General features: G+C 35.2%; 1 protein-coding gene across 2 annotated transcripts; it reads left to right on the plus strand.

Annotated features, from left to right (window-relative positions):
- Positions 1-1,193: 1,193 nt before the first annotated feature.
- Positions 1,194-9,527, plus strand: LOC109003191. Of its 2 annotated transcripts, none has more exons than XM_035689257.1 (4): positions 1,194-1,391; positions 6,376-6,575; positions 8,556-9,025; positions 9,173-9,527. In XM_035689257.1, the coding sequence occupies exons 1-4, from the start codon at positions 1,241-1,243 to the stop codon at positions 9,210-9,212; spliced, it is 861 nt and encodes a 286-aa protein (XP_035545150.1). In that variant the 5' UTR covers positions 1,194-1,240; the 3' UTR covers positions 9,213-9,527. The 2 variants fall into 2 exon arrangements, with proteins under 2 accessions (XP_035545150.1, XP_035545154.1); XM_035689261.1 differs by having other exon boundaries at positions 1,301-1,391; positions 6,253-6,575.
- Positions 9,528-11,129: the final 1,602 nt, after the last annotated feature.

Raw genomic sequence — 11,129 nt, forward strand, 5'->3', positions numbered from 1 at the left:
ATTACAGGTTACTATAAATTTATATATGTGTGTTTATACATAACACATTAGTATTAAATGTTATTATACATTAGTTATTATATAATTAGTATTACATATTATTATACATTAGTGTTTATATATTAGTTGTTATTATACATTAGTGTTACATGGTAGTAATAGTTAATAATATAGTTTTTACATATACTAAACTATTATTAATCAATTTAGTCTATTTATATTATAGTATAAACATATTATTTTATAATAATTTGCTCATACTTGTATATTATTGAATTTAATTAATTATATAAGTTATAGTTATATAAAATATATATGATTAATATATAAAAAAATACATTTACTTTTATAAAATATGTACAATATCGGATTCGGAGTCGGTACATCGCCACTTTTTTGGTTAAGAAAACTCCGACTTTGATTTCGACTTATTAGAGTTAGAACGAAGCCGGAGCGGAGTCGGTGCAGAGTCTGAGGTAGAGTCAGATTTTTAGATTTTTCCTCAGTCTTACTTGTATTAATAAGCAAATGGTTTTTACAAAAGACGTTTATATCTTTTCATCTCCAATAGTTATTCATCTAGAATGGTAAGTGATAGATTGCTCGTTGAGTTCTGAACTTAGTATCCACATATTTCACAAAGGTCAATAAAAAAATATATCTCAACAATTTCTCCAAACAATTTGCCATTTTATCTAATTTGAACAAATCTCATCAAAACACGTATGAAAAAAAAGAAAAATGCTAAATATGTTTATGAAAAATTATAAAAAAATTACTTCTCTACGTGTTAATTATTAATATATTGAAAATCATCAAATTTTAAATTTTAAATTTTAAAAATTAATAAAATGAATCAGTAATTGTATAGATAAAAGTGTAATTACTAGTAACACTGTTAAGGAAAAAAAAAGAGTGCTACTAGGGTGTTACGCCAACTGATCGCTGGGCATGCTTCTAGGCAAAAAAAATTTGTTAATTTTTTTCATATTTTTTAAATATTTTTAAAAAGTAAAAAAAATACAAATATATTAATAATCACTTCAGTATATAAAATAAAAAAATTAAAAATAAAATTAAATAGATAAACTATAAAAATGTAGAGACAAAATGAGACGGAGAGAGAAGAAAAAATATATCGCTATTTTTATTCAAAAAATAAAAGAAAAAAATTCTCAAAATTTATCGCTACACATTTCTTGTACACACACACACGAGACGGACAGAGAAGAAAAGACCGATGATTTTGAACTCAGCTATTGCCGTTGCCATGGTTGTCCCTTGCAGGGCTCCATTAAGGGTCATGTGCTTAGCCTCCAATAGCAAGACAGATCAGCTACGTACCCAGCTCGATCAGCTTCACTCGGAGGCAGAGAGAACCAGAGTCAAAGGTACGCATCCCTACACGTCTCTACTCTTTCATATCTCTGATGAAAATAATCTATACCCACTTTCCTTTTGAATGTCAAGGCACTCTCTTCTGCTGTATTTTTTCGTAGACTTGTTATCTAATAACTGAGTGATTCCCTGAAACTGGTTTGGCCAGTCGACATCGAACATTGTGTTGGTTATTTGGTTTTGCCCCTTTTTATGAGTTATTAGCCCTATTATGATTATTCTTTATTCTTTTTCAAGTCATAATCTTGCGTCTCTACTCAAATCATGAAGAATAGCTTACAATTCTTCCTTCTCTGTTCTGATTCTGCGTAATAGATTTCTGGCATTGTTGTCACATTGAAACAGTATATAGTCGCAGCCCAATCTTGATTGACAACCAAGACTCCAGCCCTTTGCTTTTGAGACTGGAAATCACCCAAATCAGCTCGGCATTCCAATCATGAATTGGTCTGTTAATCTTACATTTGTCAAAAACAATGTTCCACAATCGTCTAGCAAATGAAGTCAAAGAATAAATAATTAAAGATTTCCTTTTTTCTTCTACGGAATGCAAATTGTCTTTTTTTATATAAGTAAGAAAAATTTATTAATCCTCATAATTAGGCAAAGCCCAAGTACACAGGTACTATACAAGAGCAATATACCTAATTACAGCCTACTAGCAAAGAAAGAAGCATACAGTCTTTAAAATTAGCCCCCTCTAATATAATGGCCTTAACCCAAAGTAACAAAGAATGATTAAAGAAAGCTCTAATAGCCCCCAAGAGCATTCTCTATTTTCACAGCATTGTCCATTCCTCTCGTTCCATATACACCACATAAGACATACAAGCACCATCTTCCAAACTTCCGCTATTTGACGATTTCCCCGTACTCCAATCCAACAAGCCAAGAGATCCACCACCCTCTTAGGCATCATCCACGCAATGTCCTGCCTTACAAATATATTATCCCAAAGAGCCTTCGCCTCGTCACAATGGAGAAGAAGATGGTTTGTTGATTCTCCATTTCTTTTGCACATAAAACACCAATCCATTATGAAAATACCGCACTTCCTTAGCTTGTCTATGGTTAGAATTTTTCCATGAGAGGCCAACCAACCTAAAAAGGTTACTTTTAGAGGCACTTTGCTTTTCCAAATACGCTTCCAAGGGAAAACAGTAGAAGATTGAGAAGTCAAAGCATTATAAAAGGATCTTGCTGAGAAGTTCTTGTTCCCGGGATGAATCCACAACAGTTTTTCCTGTACACCATGCTGCAAAGTCAATGCGTACAGGGTGCTGTATTAGTCAGAAATATCTCCCACTTCCCAATCTTGAATTGCTCTTATACATGGCACATTCCACTGCAGCAAGCCATTTGAAGTGTCCATATGATCAGCAACTAAAGCTTCCTTATACAATGTTATTCTGAAAAGAGAAGGGAAAGCCTCCTTAAGAGCAACCTCACCGCACCAGACATCAAACCAAAACCTGACCCTAGTGCCTTGACCCACCATAATTCTGACATTGCAAAATAAATCCTCCCAGCCCTTCCTTATAAATTTCCAAAATCTGACACTCACACCATATGAACCACGCAGTTCATTAGATATCCAGCTACCCGAATTGCCCATTTCCCAAGTAAGGCCTTATTGAAAATACTCTGCTTTCTTATCCCCAAATCACCACAAGATAGGGGGGAACATTATCCCATTTAATCAAATGGAACTTTTTCTCATCTTCAAGTCCACCTCACAAAAAATCACGGAAGATTTTTTCCATTATATTAGCCACACCAAGAGGAATCAGGAATAAAGAAAGAAAGTACGTAGGGAGATTGGATAACGTATAACATACTCTTAATAAGAGTGATTCTACCCCCTTTGGGGTTGCACAGGCTCTCTCATGACTTTCCTAAATTAGTTTTCTAATGAAATTCATATCATGAAAATTATCTGCATGTGAAAGACATTAGCATGGCTTTCATAACATAAGCATGTTGTCACTTACTACAAAGGACTTCGCACAGAGCAATTTACTTGGAGGACTCAACTTGATGCTATGGCCTTTGCGTCTATTGATCATCCGAGTGCCATTTGATTTGTTTGAGGCTGAAGAGCTTTATCATGTGATTAGTGGGATGACTAAGGATAATGCTTCTAGCCCGGATGGGTTCTCCATGACTTTTTGGGAGGATATCATGAGGGTTTTTCAAAAATAGCATTCTTATGATGTGGCATCCCACATTGATTTCTTTGGGGAGGAATTGGGGTTGAAACCAAGTTTCATCTTGTTAGTTGGGACAAAGTTTGCTCCCCGATCTCTTGTGGTGGTTTGGGGTTTGAAACTTGAAGATCTTTAATAAGGCCCTTCTTGGGAAGTGGTTGTCGAGGTATCATCTAGAGGAGGAGGCTTTGTGGAGGGTGGTTGTTGATTCAAAGTATGGGGATTGTTATGGGGGATGGTGTTCTATTGAAGTTGTGATGCTTATGGAGTGAGGGTGTGAAAAAATATTTGGAAAGGATATTTTTTTTTTTTTTTTGGGGGGGGGGGGGTTCCAAGGGGGTAGGAATGGACTCTAGAGTTTGTTTCTGGCATGATGTTTGGTCTGGTGCTGTTTCTTAAGAGTGTTTTCCCCACTCTTTCAGATAGCAAGTGATAAGAAGGCTATGGTGGCAGATTTGATGGTTAGCTCTAATGTCTCAACATAGTGGAATATTTTTTTTCTTAGAGCAGCTCAGGATTGGGAACTGGGAATCATTGCTGATTTTTTCAGTTTTGTATGCTACAAATATTGGTAATGTTGTGGAAGGTAGGATGATATGGACTCATAATGGGAGTAGGAGATTGGCAGTTTGATCTTCTTACAAGGCTCTTTCAGCTCGACATAGTAACCATTTTCCTTGGAAGAGCATTTGGAGATGCAGGGTACCTCCCAAGGTAGCTCTCTTTGGTTGGACTGCTTCCCTTGGGAAAATCCTCCCCACTGACAACTTGAGGAAATGTGGCTTTGTCATTACGACTGGTTTTACATGTGTAAGAAAAATGGGGAAACTGTGGATCATTTATATATATGAAGGTGGCTAGCTTTTGTGGTATGATATTTTCAGCACAACTGGAGTGGCATGGGTAATGCATAGATTGGTAATGGATATTTTTGAGTGTTGGAGAGGTCTTCGGGGTAACATCCATATTGTTGCTGTGTGGAAGATGATTCCTCTTTTATTATGTGGTGCCTCTGGATGGAGATGGTGTTTCGAAGATTTTTCTAGCTCTTAGTTGTTGCTAGGTGTACTCTGTGTATACTTTGTGTGTACTTGAGCTATGCCTACTTTTCAATCAATAAAATTATATCTTATAAAAAAAACATAAAACACGTTATTTTTAAATGGCATGTGGATCTCATTAAATCGTCTGCAGACTAGATTTTCATGACATATTATATAGAAGTTTCACAAAAAAAGGCTTAAATGAGTGGTCAGTATCATAATATATAATGTATACAACACTTCTAAAACACAGTACATTTTACAGTACTCGTTAATGGCATGATTATACTACTTACCTTGTTTTCTACCTTGCAAAATGTGAATCCTTCCGTTGAAACCTCACTAAAACACCCATAATCATTACTATCAAATCCTTTGTACTTATGCTTTGGTTTGAATCCCTTTTCATATATGGTTTTCCAAATGAAAACGGGTCTCGTTTCCTTTGTCTGACAATTTTTTTGTCAAAGAAAATAACTTTTTTGTTCACGGATAATCACATCACACCAAGTAGGATGATTTGCTTCAGATGTAGTGAGCATATGACTTGCTTTTATGCAAATTAGTGTGCTAAATCGAATTTTTCTCATTCCCAATCCTACTATGATTGAATAGTCTCAGGAAAGATCACTTAGGGTCAGTGACTCGAGCCAACAAGGCTTTTGTCCATTTCTGCACATTCAGTCGTATATAATTTTTTTTTTACAAGTCATTCAGTCGTATATAATGCCGAATGATGTAGGGGCAGGTACAGGATTTTCCAGCAAACATGAACTTGGTTTTCTGTTGACTTTGTGGGCCGTCTAGTCCATGGTTTATGTGTATTCTTTCCAGGGCTTAATTCCGTTTTAGGGCCCTGTGGTCAAAAGTCTGAAATTTGGCCTTAACGGGGGAACCTTTAGTGTCTTAGAATGTCTCTAAGTTCTTTTTTGTCTGTGTATATGCACGTTGGCTGTGTAACCAGCTTAGTGCTGGTAACGTTTCACTTCTTGTAACTCCCAAGGAATTTTTCATATTTAGGAATTGTGTCATTATAAGGATGACTTTATATTTATAATATATATATATATATATATATATATACACAAGGATGACCTTTTGGGGGTTAAAAACATGGCAATAAAAATGCCAAAACATCCCTTTAGCATGGTCCAAACAGCAACTCTTAGGAGCTGTCACAGTGCTTCGGTGGTCCAGATCTCACCTTAGGACGGCCAAAAAGCAGGTGAACTCGGGGATCACATTACTTCTTTTCTTTTTGCTCTGATTACATTATAAAAGCTCAACATGTCTAAAGTATTGCTTATTTTGGTGTGAATCTAGACTCAAGGGTAACGTTTTCAAGTGGGATGAGATACAAAATTCTCATCTCATCATTACAATTTTTTCAAATTCACACACAAAATATAATAAACAATTCAACTTTTTCAAATCCCAAAACAATAATAATATTAAAAAATAATATTTTAAACTTTCATCTAAAACCAAAAATTCTTATCTCACTATCTAAACCTACCTATTCTTGGATATTTGTTGAAGATTTTCTTTTGTAAAATTCAAGTTCAGTAATTCATTTAGTTTTGCTTTGCCAAAATCTTCTTCAGGCAATTTGAAAATTTTTCCTATTATGACAATAGCGACATTGCTCTTAGCGCCAAATATCTAAGACTCACATTGCTTATACTTGGTGACATCATTTTAAAAAGAAGTCATGATGGTTGATTCAGCGAATAGTGCAAGGTTGAGGCTTCTGCGATTATCAGAGGCAGCTGAGAAGCTTCGACGACAGGCAGCTATTAGTTTGCAAACTGGGAAGGAAAATGATGCAAGGGAAGCACTCTTTCAGAAAAAGAAGGTCATGCTAGCCTTGGAGAAGTCAAAGAGCCGCATTGAATTGCTTGATGAGCTTTCCACAAAGCTTAATGAGGTGAATGAAATGGTGGTTATTATAAAAGATCTTACTGAGTTTTTTATATTGAAGTATTTCCTTATATACCTTTTAACATTGAGTGGGATTATGCTATTAGTTTTGTTATACATAATTCCCCTCTGGCAGAGACGATATCTAAAATTGAAAGTTTGTGACTTGTTTACTATTGAAGTGGTGGAGCGTATCATACATTAGGCAGAGGGATCCTATCGTGAAGCATCTATTTATGATAATATATTTAAAGAGGAAGGATCATGAAAGTAACTATAACTTATGCAATTACTCTACAAGAGATGCATACCTTTTTCAAATCCTCCATGTTAAAGGAAAATATTTTAAAGGGGCAAAAGAATGCTATAGTTATCAAGCTAAATTCTAATGATCATGGAGTGTTCGCCTTTCTAAGAAGATTAATTAAGGTGCCTTCAATATGGAGAGTTTCTTGATTGCTTTAAAACCCAGTTTCTGATTTGGAAGATGATTTTCTGTCAGGTAAAAGTGTCTTTTGCAATGTATTACAATTTCTGTTGTAGATAATGGCTGTATATCCATTGAAATCAAGCCATACAAACTGTTAGCAATTTAGAAAGCGAAAAGAGAAGTAGAGAGAGAGAGAGTATGCCATCCAATTTGGTGCCTACAAGGAAAATGGAAAATTCTATATACGTTGCACCTTTATCTAAAAAGAAAAAAGAAACTGATTGATAAATTACGCATGCAGTCAGTGGATCTTGAACCCATGTTCTTACCCTCTTGTCTTAGGCCCGGTTTGGATGTTGAGCTGAGTTGAGATGAGTTGAGTTATTTATGAATAGTAGTTGAGATGGTGGAATGAATTTTGTGGGGCTCACCTAAGATGAGTTTAGATGTATTTGTTGAAAGTTGAAAAATGTTGTGGGTCCCGTGTGTAAAGAGTTGTAAAAGGTTGTGGGTCTCACTTGTAAAGAGATTTTGAATTGAGATGAGTTTAGTAATTTGAGAGTTAGGTGTTTGGATGTTAGACTTAGCTTAAAATTAAATTGAACTAAGTTGATCTTAGTTCAAACCAAGTTCCAAACGGGGCCTTAATCTTTTAATAGGAGGTGTCATGAGCTAGAGTTCGCTTATGTAAACTTCCAACCCATCCAACAAGTCATCCTATTTTCTTACTCGCATTTTAAAGCCAAATAATTGGAGGACAACAGTAGAAAGTGAAGGTTAAATAAGCCTGAATTAACCTGTTTCACAGAGAATTGTCAGAAACAGTATGTCTTAGTATGACAGCGAGACAGTGGAATTTTACACAAATGCTTTCAATGTCAGCATGTTTATTTAGTGGAAAATCTTCACAATCTATCAAAGATTTTCCCGAGCTTCTACCTCACACTATGCAGCCATTTCATAGCATGTTTATTAATCCAAAACTCTAGATAAGCATTAGGCTTGTAACAACTGTTGCCAGAATGGTGTTTGGCTGGTGACACTATGTCACACATGCTATGTGAAATTGGGATTTCATTTGACCTTAGGTTAGAGAGGAAGAGGTATAGGACAGTTCGCCAATCCAATGATGTTCAATTATCCCTCCATGTTAGACCAATCTGGCTCATTTACATATTAGCACTTATATGTTGACCCAGGTCAATGCAATTAAAATTCCCTCTAGAGGGTTTCTCCAAGATTTCTGGCCAACGTAAAGAGATTGTTGATGTTGTGAAATAAATGCATTCCGGTATTACTTGGACATGATTGTACACCCAAATAAGATACCTTATCTCTTGGTTTAGATACTACTTCGTATGCTCCCAAAGGGTTAAGTTTTGGGGATCAGATTAGGTTGACACAAGGCTGTTTATGATAAATTCTAAATGCTTTTGTACCCTTTTTCGTGTCACAGGTTTTGTTTTATTTTCAGTCTGTATATCTTGGTTTGATCTCTTTCAAGGACATTAACTTCCAGCCTACCATATGATCCAAAGAAGCCTAATTTGGTTTCAGGCAATATCTCTGAAAGAAAATAATCTGGTTAGAAGTGTTGCTGTGGATCTTGACAATGTTGAAGAAACTTCATCCAATCTTGTTCGGATTATATCACTAAAGCAGGAAAATACAGATCTAAATGAGATCAAAGAATTTGAACATAGTGCTCTGGAGTTTGGTGGTAGAAAAGATTTGCAGCTCTCCTCACAGAGTCAAGAAATCCTACCAGTCGATAACGATCCAGAGGATCTTCAAGCTTCTTCGAGTGTGGGCATTTGGAAAGATGACATCATGGCTGGATTGAGTGGAGTATCCTCTTATAAGGATTTCTTGGAACATCTGGATCAAGAGCTTGGCAGTATTGAAGCAGAACTTCTGACCATTTTGAGGGTCTCAACATTGGTGCTAGATGACAACGATACAACAAAAAACTTCAAGGTGCAGCAAACACGGGAACTTCTTCAGGACATCCGTGGCATCAGAAAGAGGTATGCTTATGACCCTAGAAAACAGTAGTTGGTGTTCAAATATTATGGACATGATGCTTGGACATATTACACCTTGGGAATATTGTTTTCTTTCTGATATATTGGTTATTGATAAATCATTGAGAAACCAAGATTTTTTGCTCACAGAATTGGATGTATCAAATTGACAAAGGTCGAGACCGCATGATATTTTCATTTCGCTGTACTCAGTTTTCTGCAAGCAGTTGAGTATCAACTTAATGTACGAGAAAGTAGCATTTCCAGATAGAAGTATGGCGTGGAAGATGGTGTCATTATTTATTTATTTATTTTATGTGGGTGAAGTGTGAAAGAAACGGATGGACACTTGAGGATGTTGACTCTCAAAATTTCCTGAAGCTTCTGTTCGTTAGACCTCTTTCCCACTGGATGTAACGGATAATACCTCCATCTTGTATCTTGGTATGCTTTGGATTCGTTATCATTCAATTTTGTAGAAGGGTGTGCTTCTGGCTTTTGACTACTTTTTAGTTTAGCTCTATTACTTATCCGAAACGCACACAAAAAGAAAAGAAAAAAAGAGAGTAATAATTCCAGATTTATTTGGAGAACAGGAAAAGGACGTGCAAAGATCAATTTGCAGTAATAAACATCTCCCATCTAAGACTTTATTAATCCATTAACTATTATGCATATTGTTAATGGATTAATACAGGTTGGAAGGGAGGAAGGAGTTATCCCCGGTCCGATGGTGATTCGGGCTTTCATGCGGTACTCTTCACGTTCATCCATAAAATAATAATAAATAACTAAATAAATAAAGAGAGATAGATATTTATGTGGTTTGACATAAAAACTTGCGCCCACGGGTTGTTTAGGGGTAAAATTTATTATGATAGATGATTTTATAATCTCTAATGACCTCACATGTCATTCAATATAATGGGAAAATGTATGATTTTATGAGGTTGAAGACAATGCTTCCCTTGAGAGAAGATCATTTTGGGGTCACTATGTATGGTGGAGTTTGGAAGTAGAGAAGTTGTGGAAAGAATCCCCTCATTTGTAGATATCTCCTTCTCTTATAGAGATCTATTTTCTTCCTTAGAGTGATTGACCAAATGTTTGGGTACTAAAGTATTCTGAGAATACTTCACTACTATTCATTATCTTATTATTATTTTTTACTACTATTTATAGAATACCTGACATAGATATCCGGATGTAAATTTCTTTAAGAGGGTATAAACCTAAACCATTGGTTTGTAACTCTTGACTCTTTAGACATGGGATAAAAGGGACAGGTTCGTGGAGTACATGCTGAATCGAAGTGTGAACCTGTAAGAATGAAATCCCTTAAACCCATAATCAATTTGAAAACTCACTTAAAAAAGTCAAAATCAAGCCAATGGAAAATTTAGAACGGTTGAGGAACTCGTTTCAAGAATCTAGACTATATGAAAATCTAGACCCATTGAAAACCTGTCTCAAAAACCTAAATTATAAGAAAGAACGCCACAAAAGTTGTGATTTGTCTTTGATAAGTTCAAAAGTTCATTCAATGACAAGATGAGATAAACTCAACTCACTATGAATAAATTCATCAAATTTCATAAACTTCTTAAAATGAGGTTACAAAGAGTATTTAAACCAAAACCTAATTAAAATCCTAGCCAAAATAAAGTATTTTCTTTAAAAAATACCCCTGGATGAATAGTGTCGTGGCTACAGTACCGCGGCTACAATACCTCTTTAAACCATAGTTCCTAAAAAGTAATTTTCTAAATAAGACATTGGCCAAAATATAAGGCATTTCTAAAAATCATAGTTCATAAGAAATAAGACATATGTAAGCTAAGCATCTTCAACCCTAATTATTCTAAACTAATTCTTATAACTAATAAAATAAATCATTTAAATGAAATAAACAAATCTAAGACCTTTAATCACATAAACATAATAATAGACTCTAATTTATATTGCACTCTTCCACTGAGTCTCATTTTTTAAAGCTCATCTTGAATATTCGATTTTTGCTAGACTCGTCCCAAGTAGATTGCACTAATTTTTGCATTGCTTCCTTGCACTTCCTAGCTCTTGATCTTGTGATTGCCCCATCTACAAC

The sequence above is a fragment of the Juglans regia genome, chromosome 1, assembly GCF_001411555.2.
Source record: "Juglans regia cultivar Chandler chromosome 1, Walnut 2.0, whole genome shotgun sequence".
NCBI classification, from domain to species: domain Eukaryota; kingdom Viridiplantae; phylum Streptophyta; class Magnoliopsida; order Fagales; family Juglandaceae; genus Juglans; species Juglans regia.